The 10,746-nt window shown below is 41.4% G+C and overlaps 1 protein-coding gene across 1 annotated transcript; it reads left to right on the top strand.

The window, feature by feature from the left end:
* The first annotated feature begins 8,293 nt into the window (after window positions 1–8,293).
* LOC121978502 (probable polygalacturonase At1g80170) lies at window positions 8,294–9,963 on the top strand. The gene is made up of 7 exons (XM_042530842.1): window positions 8,294–8,431; window positions 8,511–8,819; window positions 8,921–9,089; window positions 9,202–9,283; window positions 9,357–9,465; window positions 9,544–9,660; window positions 9,730–9,963. The coding sequence occupies exons 1-7, from the start codon at window positions 8,294–8,296 to the stop codon at window positions 9,961–9,963; spliced, it is 1,158 nt and encodes a 385-aa protein (XP_042386776.1).
* Window positions 9,964–10,746: the final 783 nt, after the last annotated feature.

The following is a 10,746-nucleotide window of genomic DNA, read 5'->3' as shown; positions in this document are numbered from 1 at the left end:
GGCGTGAAAGTATGCTCGCTTATAACTCAGACGAATGACTCAAGAGTCTGGAATATAAGTGCGAGAGCAAGCTCGCTTATAACCCAGCCGAACAACTTTGGAGTCTGAAATATAGGCGCGAGAGCATGCTCACTTATAACTCAATCAAATGGCTCAGGAGCTTAGATATAAACGTGAGAGAAAGTTTACTTATAACTCGGCCAAACAGCTCGGGAGTCTGAAATATATGTATGAGAGCATGCTTACTTATAACCCGGTCGAACGACTCAAGAATCTGGAATACATGGGTGAGAGCATGCTCGCTTATAACCCAACCAAACGGCCCGATAGTCTGGAATATAGGCATATGAGAGCATGCTAACTTATAAACTGGCTGAATGACTCAAACTCTGGGATATTGACGTGAGAGCAAGCTTGATAACCCTGCCGAATGACTCGGGAGTCTAGGACATTGACATGAGAGCGTGCTCATTTATAACTCAACTGAATGGCACAGGAGCCTGAAATATAGGCACGAGAGCATGCTCGCTTATATCCCGGTTGAACAGCTCATGAGTCTGGAATATAGGCGTGAGAGCATGCTCGCTTATATCCTGGCTGAACGGCTCAGGAGTCTGGAATATAGGCGCGAGAGCATGCTCGCTTATATCCCGACTGAATGGCTCAAGAGTTTGGAATATAGGTGTGAGAGTATGCTCGCTTATACCTGGGCTAAAAATCTCTGGAGTTTAAGATAAAAGCGTGAGAGCATGCTCACTTATAACCTGATCGGAAGGCTCAGGTGTCTAGAATATAGGCGCGAGATCATGCTCGTTTATAACTTAGCCGAATAGCTCGGAAGTCTGGGATATATGACTTGGGAGTCTTGAAAAAAGGGGGCGAAAGCACGCTCGCTTATAACTCGGACGAATGACTCGAGAGTCTGAAATATAGGTGTGAGAGCAAGCTTGCTTATAACCCAGCTGAACGGCTCAAGAGTGTGGAATATAGGCGCGAGAGCATGCTCGCTTATAACTCAGCCAAATGACTCAGGAGTCTGGGATATAGGCACGAGAGCAAGCTCACTTATAACTCAGTCGAACTGCTTAGGAGTCTGGAATATAGGTACGAGAGCATGCTCACTTATAACCTGGCTGAACGAGTTGGGAATTTGGAATAAAGGCGCGAGAGCAAGCTCTCTTATAATTTGACTGAATGTCTCAAGAGTCTGGAATATAGGCGTGAGAGCATGCTCGCTTATAACCCAGCCAAACGACTCGGGAATCTAGAATAAAGGTGCAAGAGCACACTTACTTATAACCCGATCGAACGGCTCAGGAGTTTGGAATATAGGCCTAAGAGCATACTCGCTTATAACCCGGTCAAATGACTCAAGACTTTAGGATATAGGCGCAATAGTAAGCTCGCAAATCTTGTAGAACGATTCGGGAGTGTAGGACATTGGCATGAGAGCATCTCATTTATAACCTGGCTGAACAACTCAGGAGTCCATAATATAGGCATGAGAGCATGCTCGCTTATATCCTGGCTGGATGGCTTAGGAGTCTAGAATATAGGCGTGAGAGCATATTCGCTTATAACGCGACCGGACAGCTAGGGAGTCTGGAATATAGGCATGAGAGTGTGCTCACTTATAACTCGACTGAATGACTCGGGAGTCTAGGATAAAGGCACAAGAGCATGCTCACTTATAACTCGATCGGATAGCTCAGGAGTTTGAAATATAAGCACGAGAGCATGCTCGCTTATAACCTGGTCAAATGGCTCGGGAGTCTGGAATATAGACACAAGAGTATGCTTGCTTATAATCCGACCAAATAGTTTGGGAGTTTGGGACAAAGGCACAAGAGCATGCTTTCTTATAATTTGGTTAGATGACTTGAGAGTCTAGGACATTGGTGTGAGAGGATGCTTACTTATAATCTGATTGAATTTTTTGATGTAGGCCCTCAGTGTCTCTTTGGGCCTTTGTTTGAGTAAGAATAAGCTCAACATAGTTTTGTGGTACTGGAGGCTGCCGGTAAAGTGATAAAGGAAAGACTTGTGGAAATCCTTGAAGCAGCATATGGATTCGACCGAGAGCCGATTGAACCATCTCTGTGCTGAGCCTAGAACACTTGGCACTTTATGTCATCTGTATATTGGTGAAGGATGACTACATTTTTAAACTTTAAGAGGTGGACTTCCGAATCAATTGCCCCTCCATATTGCCCTATCATCAGGGTCAAAAGTGGTTCGATAGCTTATCCTCTTAGATTTCGTGAGAGAACAATATGCTTATCCATTTGGAGGACCCGTTGACCATTGGGGTTTTCCCCTAGCACAGATCTCGCGCGGGTGCATCTCCAGACGATGATACTTGGTGTCTTTCTTCTCGATCCATCTTCTCTAGAGGCATGCGGAATAATGCCCGAAGAAAGACAATCAGTGATGGTGGTACAAGTAGCAGGTTAATTAGTCACACAAGTGCTTACATGAAGCCAGTTGGGGGAGGAGGGGCTGGTTGAAACTAGGTTAGCCCTTTCCCCCATGTCCTTTGTTCGGTATGTGACCCTGTCACCGATAGAACATGGTCGTTTGGCAAGGGACTCTCTAACGTCACATGTTGTTGCTGTGCTCATTTCTAGAGTGACAGTTGTGAGTCATTCAGCTTTTTTCATCTCCTTGTTTAAGATTCGGGCAAAGTTTCCACAAACGATGCCAAATTTAATCTTGTCTGAAAGCAGTGGAGATAACGCGCAGGGCAGGTAGCTCTGCTATTGACTGGGAGAAGACCCCGAACTGGACAATAAAGGCTCCGTTATTTTCTCTACACGCATCAAAGAGAGGGCAAAGGGAACGTTAGAGAAAGAACTAGGAAAGGGGTCCCTGGCGCAAATCCTCCAGCGCTCAAGTTAGTATGATGATCGAGTGAAAAGCGGAGAAGATGAATACTAAGCGTGTATGTCAAAATGTGAGCGCGAGGACATTTTTTTTGTACTTGGCCACGTAGAGAACCCCCCCCCCCCCTTCCCAATTTAATACTGTCTCTCATAACCTCCTAATAATAAGGCGACAAGGAATATTTAGTGTCAGAAGATGTCGGGTAATGGAAGGTGTATAGTCTTCCTCTGAGAAATCTTCCATTACATATGCATGAACAACCTTTTGTAACCTCCATAATAATGATAGAAATTGAGTAGTCACTCTCATAAGAAGGTTCTATTGTATATATGTGTCAGATAACAGAATATTCTCAGATGAATAACTGTTATTTTGACAACTTGTTATGATTTCTTGACAATGTTGTCTTTAGGAGATAGTCAGGCTGGATCTTTAGCTGACAAAGGCAACCTGACCGGACCTATATTCGACCGAGTTTATAATGAGAATTACCTTATGCATTTGCCTTAATCATACATATATGAAACGAGAACATAGCCTTGTAAACCTGATCGACCTCATGTGATATGAGCTTTGTACCTTTTAATGGGGGTTGAATCCCATAAATCCAACTGGCCATAGGGTCGAGGGTCGATCGACTATATGCTTGTTGACTCTAATGCTAAAGATCTGATAAGTAATGAGGAACCAAGTTTCGTAGGTCCAGTCAATGCTACGACCGATCAATCATATGATGGGAGACTGGTAATAAAAATAAGGAACTAAGCCCCTCCAATCTGACCAGCTATTACGTCAACTGGCTATATGCTGAGCTGTATTGTAGTAGTGAGAAATGAGCTGCCCTCTAAGTCTGAACAACACCGAGTCCAACCGGCTATATATTGAGAGTGCTTTTGCTTGGAAGTGGGGAGCTAAGCTCTAGGTCCAATCGACACTTTAAACCGAGTGACTATATGTAATAAGACTTTCCCCTGAACTGCTATGTTGGGATCTGGAAGTCCAAATGGATATCATCCTAGCCAGTTGTATGCTAGGAGATTGCCTTTGATGTGTGTTGAGAGGATACTTATAAAGGATGGGGAGCTAAACCCCGTATGCCCGACCAATGTTAAGGTTGTTCGAGTTTGTCTTGTAGATCTTGGCATCTAGTGGGGCGATAAGTCCTTCCAATCCAAGCGGTCCTTGGGGTCGGCTGACCGTATATAGAGAGACTTGTACCCAAATAATGGGGAACTAAGTCCCTTAAGCCCGATCGGCTACTTGGCCAGTCAACTTTATGCTGAGAGTTATAACGCTGAGTGAGGAGTTGAGTCTTGGTGAGAATAACTCGTTTAGATGCATATATTCTGACTCGAACTACCACATCACCTTGACTTTGACCACCACCTAATCTTAACTTCGACTGACATATCATCTCTAGGTTCACTTACAACATACCATATCAGACACGTAAAAGATAACTGCTCAAAACTGAAGGAGAAAGACAAGAACAAAAGGTCAACATGAACAAAGCACAAAAACCTTAAGGCGACGTAGGATGAATCGTCGTCATCCGAATTGGAGATTGAAACATATGCCAAACTTGCACTAATGACAAGTCACTAAGAAGTCAACAATGAATCAAGTTCATCCGAAATGAGCATTGAACACATCAATGAAGGAAGAGCTACTTTAGAGGAAAGTTATTATTATTTTTTTTTGACAAATCTGATTTTTAAATTTCAGAAATTCGAATATTTGAAAAGTAATTTATTGAATTTTTTCCGATCACTATTTTAATAACCCCTAGTAAAATTTTCAGAATTTTTTTATTCATCCCTATTTTTTATATAATCGGAGAGAGAAATTTAGTGGATTAAGAAGTTCATTGTAATATTTTACTTATACTTAAATTGTAATATTTTATTTGTACTTAATTATAATAATATTTGATTATTTGTTATTATCCTAAATTAACTTGGTTGATGCACATAAAAAAGGGAGAGATTATATGTACCTCGGGTGAATTTTGATGTGATCAATCGGGTTAAGTTAGGTTATGTGTTTTTTATGCCTTGTGTCTAAGTTTGTAAGGAGACTTAGAAACATAAGAAGTCCAGCGGAAGACGCATTGGATGAAAGGGATGACATGGGAAGCGATTCGATAAGCTTAGTTCATTCAAAGGACGAGAAGCTACAGAAGAATACATCGGTGGAGTGAGAAGAACACACGCAACGCTTTCGAGGGACGAGAAACCGGGGTGGCAGACTGCTCAAGGAGAGAAGGCCGGAGTTGGGGTCGGGTGAGCTCAACTCTGGATGACCGGAGAATCAACCAAACGACCGGAGCAACCGCCGGACAACTCAACTCTATATTAACTTGTTCAGGCGGTCGGACCACCCTGGTATAGTAGGGGCGCCTCAACGAGCCATTGCTATGAGGATGATGACGAAATCCACGTCAGCAACACTACATGCGCTTGAACCAATCCAGTCGCCTAGGTGAGGATAAAATTTTATCTTGAACTCATTGAAGAGCTGTTACGAAGAAGATAGAATGCACCACTGGGGGTGTCCGGACCCACTCCAAGTGTCCGGAGCTGCCATATCATCAACAGACATATTTGACCAGTGAACTATAAATAGAGTTCTGACCCTTTTCATTTAAATAACACTCATTTCTATTATTTATTACTTTCCTAGTATTTTTTGCCCTTAGAGAGGCTACTCCTAGAATGAATTTTTAATGATGTTTTCAAAGAATTAGATTAACAATCTTTTCGATTGTAACAAAATAAATGGTTCTGGTCTCTTACCATTATTTCATAATTTTACTTCTGATTAATTAGTGTTTTTTTTTTTTGCTAAATTCAGAAAGTAAAAGAAAAAATTAATTTTAATTTTTTAGATAATTCATCCTGTTTTTTATCGGGCGCCATGACCATCAAGTCATAGTTGTTGTGACTTCAAAACATGTCGAGCACTATGTAAATGAGGTCGACAAAAGTAGATGTATCAAAAATAGATCTAAGTCCTTCATAAAATTTTGGAAAGACAAAATAAAATTAGCAAAAGTGTCCACAATTCCACATTTAGTTATAGAATAATTACACTACTATTTCCACAATTCTAAAAAATAAATAAAACTCCAAATTTCACTTTAGTCAACTTTGAATGCCTAACATTACTAAAATATTCATGTAAATCGTAATTTTTGAAACTAAATTTGTCCAAAACTCACAAATAGACATTCAAATAACCTTGTAATACTAAATCGATCAACCCGCGTACTTTTATTACTTATAGAACGTGTCGAATACTCTATAAATGAGATAAGGAGCAAGTTTATTGTTAAATGTCTCTTATATTATTGTGTTAAAATGTGTTAAAAGGTGAAACATTCGCTCCAGCGCTCTCATGGTACCCGATCCAAGGTCATCACGAGTGAGATAAATCGCAACATTCGAGTGAGCATGTGACGGACAGCGTGTAATACGGGGATAGGGGATTTATTCCCCAATTGTCCCGAGGATCGACCCTGTGACCTCATTATGATAACACCCGCCATATACCAACTCGGATGACCCACGAGGTCTCTCTTATATTAAGAAGGTCTCCTAGTCATCCTTACGGATTGAGTTGCATTGTAAATGAATTGAATATTCATGAATAAATGTTTGATTTAATAAAATCTTATTTATGTTTGTTTAATATGTATAAGATCGATTAAATAAATAACTTTGAATAACTCATTAAACTGAGCAAATAAATTTGAACATATATGTCTTCGGCTCGTTAATGTTCATGAATAATATTCGTAAATAATATTCGCAAATGATGTTCGTGAACTATGTTCATTAATAAAGCTTTTATCAATATATTAAATAAGCAAAAAAAAAAACTTTCAAATAAATAAATAAGTTTGAATTATCAAATTTAATAATCAATCAAACAAGTAAAAATTTTAAATAATCAAATAAATTTGAATTGAAACCTTAATAATATCTAAACGAACGAAGTTTAAGTCAAGCTTGATAACCCCAAGGTGTAGCGCAAACGGTGGTCGCATAACATTTCTGACGCAAAGATCAAGGGTCGATGCCTCAGAACTGATAATCTACATGATTTACCCCCACCATACGCCTTCCGCATGTGTATATATTTTTACCTCACTCTATATCATTGGAGCCGACACTAGAGAGGTAATTAAGGTAGTATATCTACCTTTTTTAAATTAAAAGCTTAATAATATATAAACGAACCAAATTCAAGCCAAACTTGAATTGAAAGTATGATAATATCCAAACGAATCAAGCTCAAATCAAACTTGAACAATCATTTTAAAAACTTAGTATATTTTAGGTTTGGTTTGGTTCGATTACCTTATCAAACAAACTTGAACAACTCAAATCTTGACTCAACTTGGCTTGTTTATAACCCTTGACGCAGTTGGTATTTGTATTAGTGATTGTTTCAATATATTTTAGGGTCAAAATATCTCGTTAATTTAATAAATTAACTTTTTTTTATCATAAATTTAATAAACTATGCTCTAAATAAGGTTGACATGTTGGACACTATGTAAATGAGGTTGACAATTAAGTTGAAGATGGATCAAAATAAATCTAAATTATTCCTAAAATTTTGGAAGGACAGGTTAATTAACAATAAAATTAGCAAAACTTTCCACAATTCCACATTTATTTATAGAATAATTTCAATACTCTCTCCACAAGTCTAAAAAATAAATAAAGCTCTAAATTTCACTTTTAAGTCAACTTCGAATACCTTACATTACTAAAATATTCCTTTAAATCGTAATTTTTGAAACTAATTAACGACCCTAAATTTGTCCGAAACCCACAAATAGACATGCTATACTGTTCAAAGCATCTTGTCATACTAAATCGATCAACCCATGTACTTTTATAACTAACACAACGTGTGGAATACTCAATAAATGAGATAAGGAACAAGTTTATCGTCCCTACATATATAAAATGTCTGTCGAATGCTTGATCTTCTTTGGGTAAAGGATCCCTCCTTGTGCGTGTCAAATTAGACTTATCACCAACCTAAACAACACCACTTGATTCTCATTCAACTAGTTGATTCGATCGGTGTCTAACCCATTCATAACATTTTGGAAAGGCAGCATAACTTCCTAAAATATATTATGAATCCTCTCTTCTCTTGAATTTTCAGGAATTTTTCGTCCGGACATGAATGCCTTCCCTACATAATTTTTACTATTTTGCAAAAATATTAAATTATTTCCAAAACCCTTTTTTCCCCCCAAATATTAAAAATCACACCGAAGAACCATATCCCTGACAACTTTCATCTTCTTTCCAAACAAACTACTCCGCAGTATAAATAGAGAGGAAGCACAAGGGTCAACGCGAGCCCAGGACCTTCGATCTCAATCGCCATGGCAAAGGGCGGCGTCGGCGGCGTTAGGGTTCTTGCTCTGTGCTTTCTGTCCCTGCTTCATCTCGCTGCTGCCGGTAGAGTTTACGACGTGTTACGCTACGGGGCAAAGGGAAATGGAAGAACTGACGATTCCAGAGTCAGCACTGGCTCTCAAACTCGATCGGTTTTAATCATTCGAAATAAAAAAATATATATATTTATCTGAAATTTTGCAGGCGTTCCTGAATGCTTGGAGAGATGTCTGCGCAGACAGGGATAATCCGACTCTGCTCATCCCTTCCAGAGCAACGTTCCTTATCAAAGGGTTGACCTTCCAAGGAAAGTGCAGTTCGAGTGTTACTGTGAAGATTGACGGAGACATCGTGGCGCCGGAGTGGTTTTGGACGAACGAGTACGTCAGCCTGATGTCGTTCCACAACGTCAACAGACTCACCGTCGTCGGCGGCGGGGAGATCGACGGCAAGGGCAAAATCTGGTGGGACTGTTTCAACCGCAAGGAAGAGAAGTGCACAAACCGGCCGAATGTAAGTGCTTGCCGGCGACTCTGTCTTATCATCCCCTCCTCCTCCTCCTCCTCCTCCTCCACGCGAGAGTTCAAATCGATCTCACTTGTTTCTCGTCGCAGATGATGAGCTTCGCGTTCTGCAACGACCTGACGCTGAGAGGCATCGCGCTCAGGGACAGCCCCAGCAAGCATCTGACCTTCTTCGCCTCCGCCCGCATTTCCATGAGCGGGCTCCGGATCAGCGCGCCCGGCGACAGCCCCAACACCGACGGGATGCTCATCGCTCTGTGTAAGCATGTCGTCGTCTCGAGTTCAACGATCGGAGTAGGTTCGTGCTGAAGTTTCGCCTAAACTTGTGTGATTTTACCACTACTTGACTCTGTCGCTTGTCGCCGGAGCAGGGGACGACTGCGTCGCCATCGGCAGCAACACCACCAACGTCACCGTATCGAACGTCAAGTGCGGCCCCGGCCATGGATTCAGGTAGCCTCCGTCATAAAGACACCTTCGAAGATTAACCTATCGTATCCAAATTGCTCGGTCGTGTTTTTTGCAGCATCGGAAGTCTGGGAGGCGACAGTTCGCCGGTCACTGTGAAGAGGGTTCATTTCTTGAACTCTACGTTGACGAACACGACGGTGGGAGTCAGGATCAAGACATGGATGGTAGTTTCACTGCGGATTTTCTCGATAAAATTAAGAATCGTGTATTATTTTCGATCCAATCTGTTTACTTTTCTTCAGTCTGGAGGCACTGGCCAAGTCAGAAACGTTATGTTCAAGCACATAAATTTCACTTCAGTGCGCAAGCCGATTCAGATCGATCAGTACTACTGCCCTGCTCGAAATTGTCAAAACAGGGTTCGAATTCTCAAATTATTCTCCTTCTTCTCGTTCTTCGATTTATGATTCTGTCTGCGAAATCTACAGACAAGCTCGTTGACGATAGAAAACGTCCAGTTCGCGCATCTACACGGGTCGTCGTCCGACGAGCTGGCCACCGAGTTGCTCTGCAGCAAGTACCACCCGTGCCGAGGTATCGTGATGCGGGACGTGCATTTCCGGTGGTATGGAGTGGCTCCGGCGAAATCTGCCTGCTTCAACGTTCTCAGCAGCAGATCCTACGGTCGCGTTCTTCCGAGTTTAAACTGCGTCGCCGGCTGATTCGTTTTGTTCTCTTTAATTTGGTCAGGGAGAGAAAGAAGAAGTTGTAGCGATCGTGTGATAATTCATTGCGACCAATGTAAATAACTCCCCTGTGTCTGCAATCAAGAATTGTTCGATTATGAACGTACGTACTATGCATTCAATTGTTTCGCCGCCTCGTCATCACCTTTTTCCTTCAGACATGTCTAACTGCTCCGGTGGCTGAGAGTGATGGAGGGAGGACGGGAATCGGCAAGGCAGCGGCGGCGGCCGCCGAGGCGGCAATTAATACATGGTTTTACAGCGAATCTTTCATTTTACTCCTTACCTTTCCATTAATGACACAAATATAATTGGTAAGTTTATAAAAGGAATTAAATTTTAATTCCCTGGTGTAAATGAATAATAAAAAAACATTAATATTTTAGTCAATTTCCATTAAAAAAGGTTAATTAGAAATTAAGTTGAAGTTTGCATATAGATAAATAAAAAGAAAAACGTACCGCATTGCAATAAGAATAGAAAGTCGCAGCGCTCGAATGCAAATTCTATTCGTACCAAATCAGGAACTCCCTCGATCGCCTACCTCCCTCAGATCTCTGCTGAAATCCACATCGCCTTCGCCTTGCTCCGCCGGGGCTGCTGCTTTCTTCTTTCTCACCATCTTCCACGTCGCCTCGTAGAGCTCCCGAATCGTGACCATGTTCCGGCGAGCGCCTACCCCCGCCTCCGCCAAACCTTCGCCCCCCTTGATCCCTTCCGCCAAGTCTTGGATCGTCAAGATCGCCGACATCATCGTCG

The sequence above is a fragment of the Zingiber officinale genome, chromosome 4B (assembly GCF_018446385.1).
Source record: "Zingiber officinale cultivar Zhangliang chromosome 4B, Zo_v1.1, whole genome shotgun sequence".
NCBI classification, from domain to species: domain Eukaryota; kingdom Viridiplantae; phylum Streptophyta; class Magnoliopsida; order Zingiberales; family Zingiberaceae; genus Zingiber; species Zingiber officinale.
The sequence above is the reverse complement of the archived record's forward strand: the minus strand, read 5'-3'. Positions and strand labels throughout refer to the sequence as shown.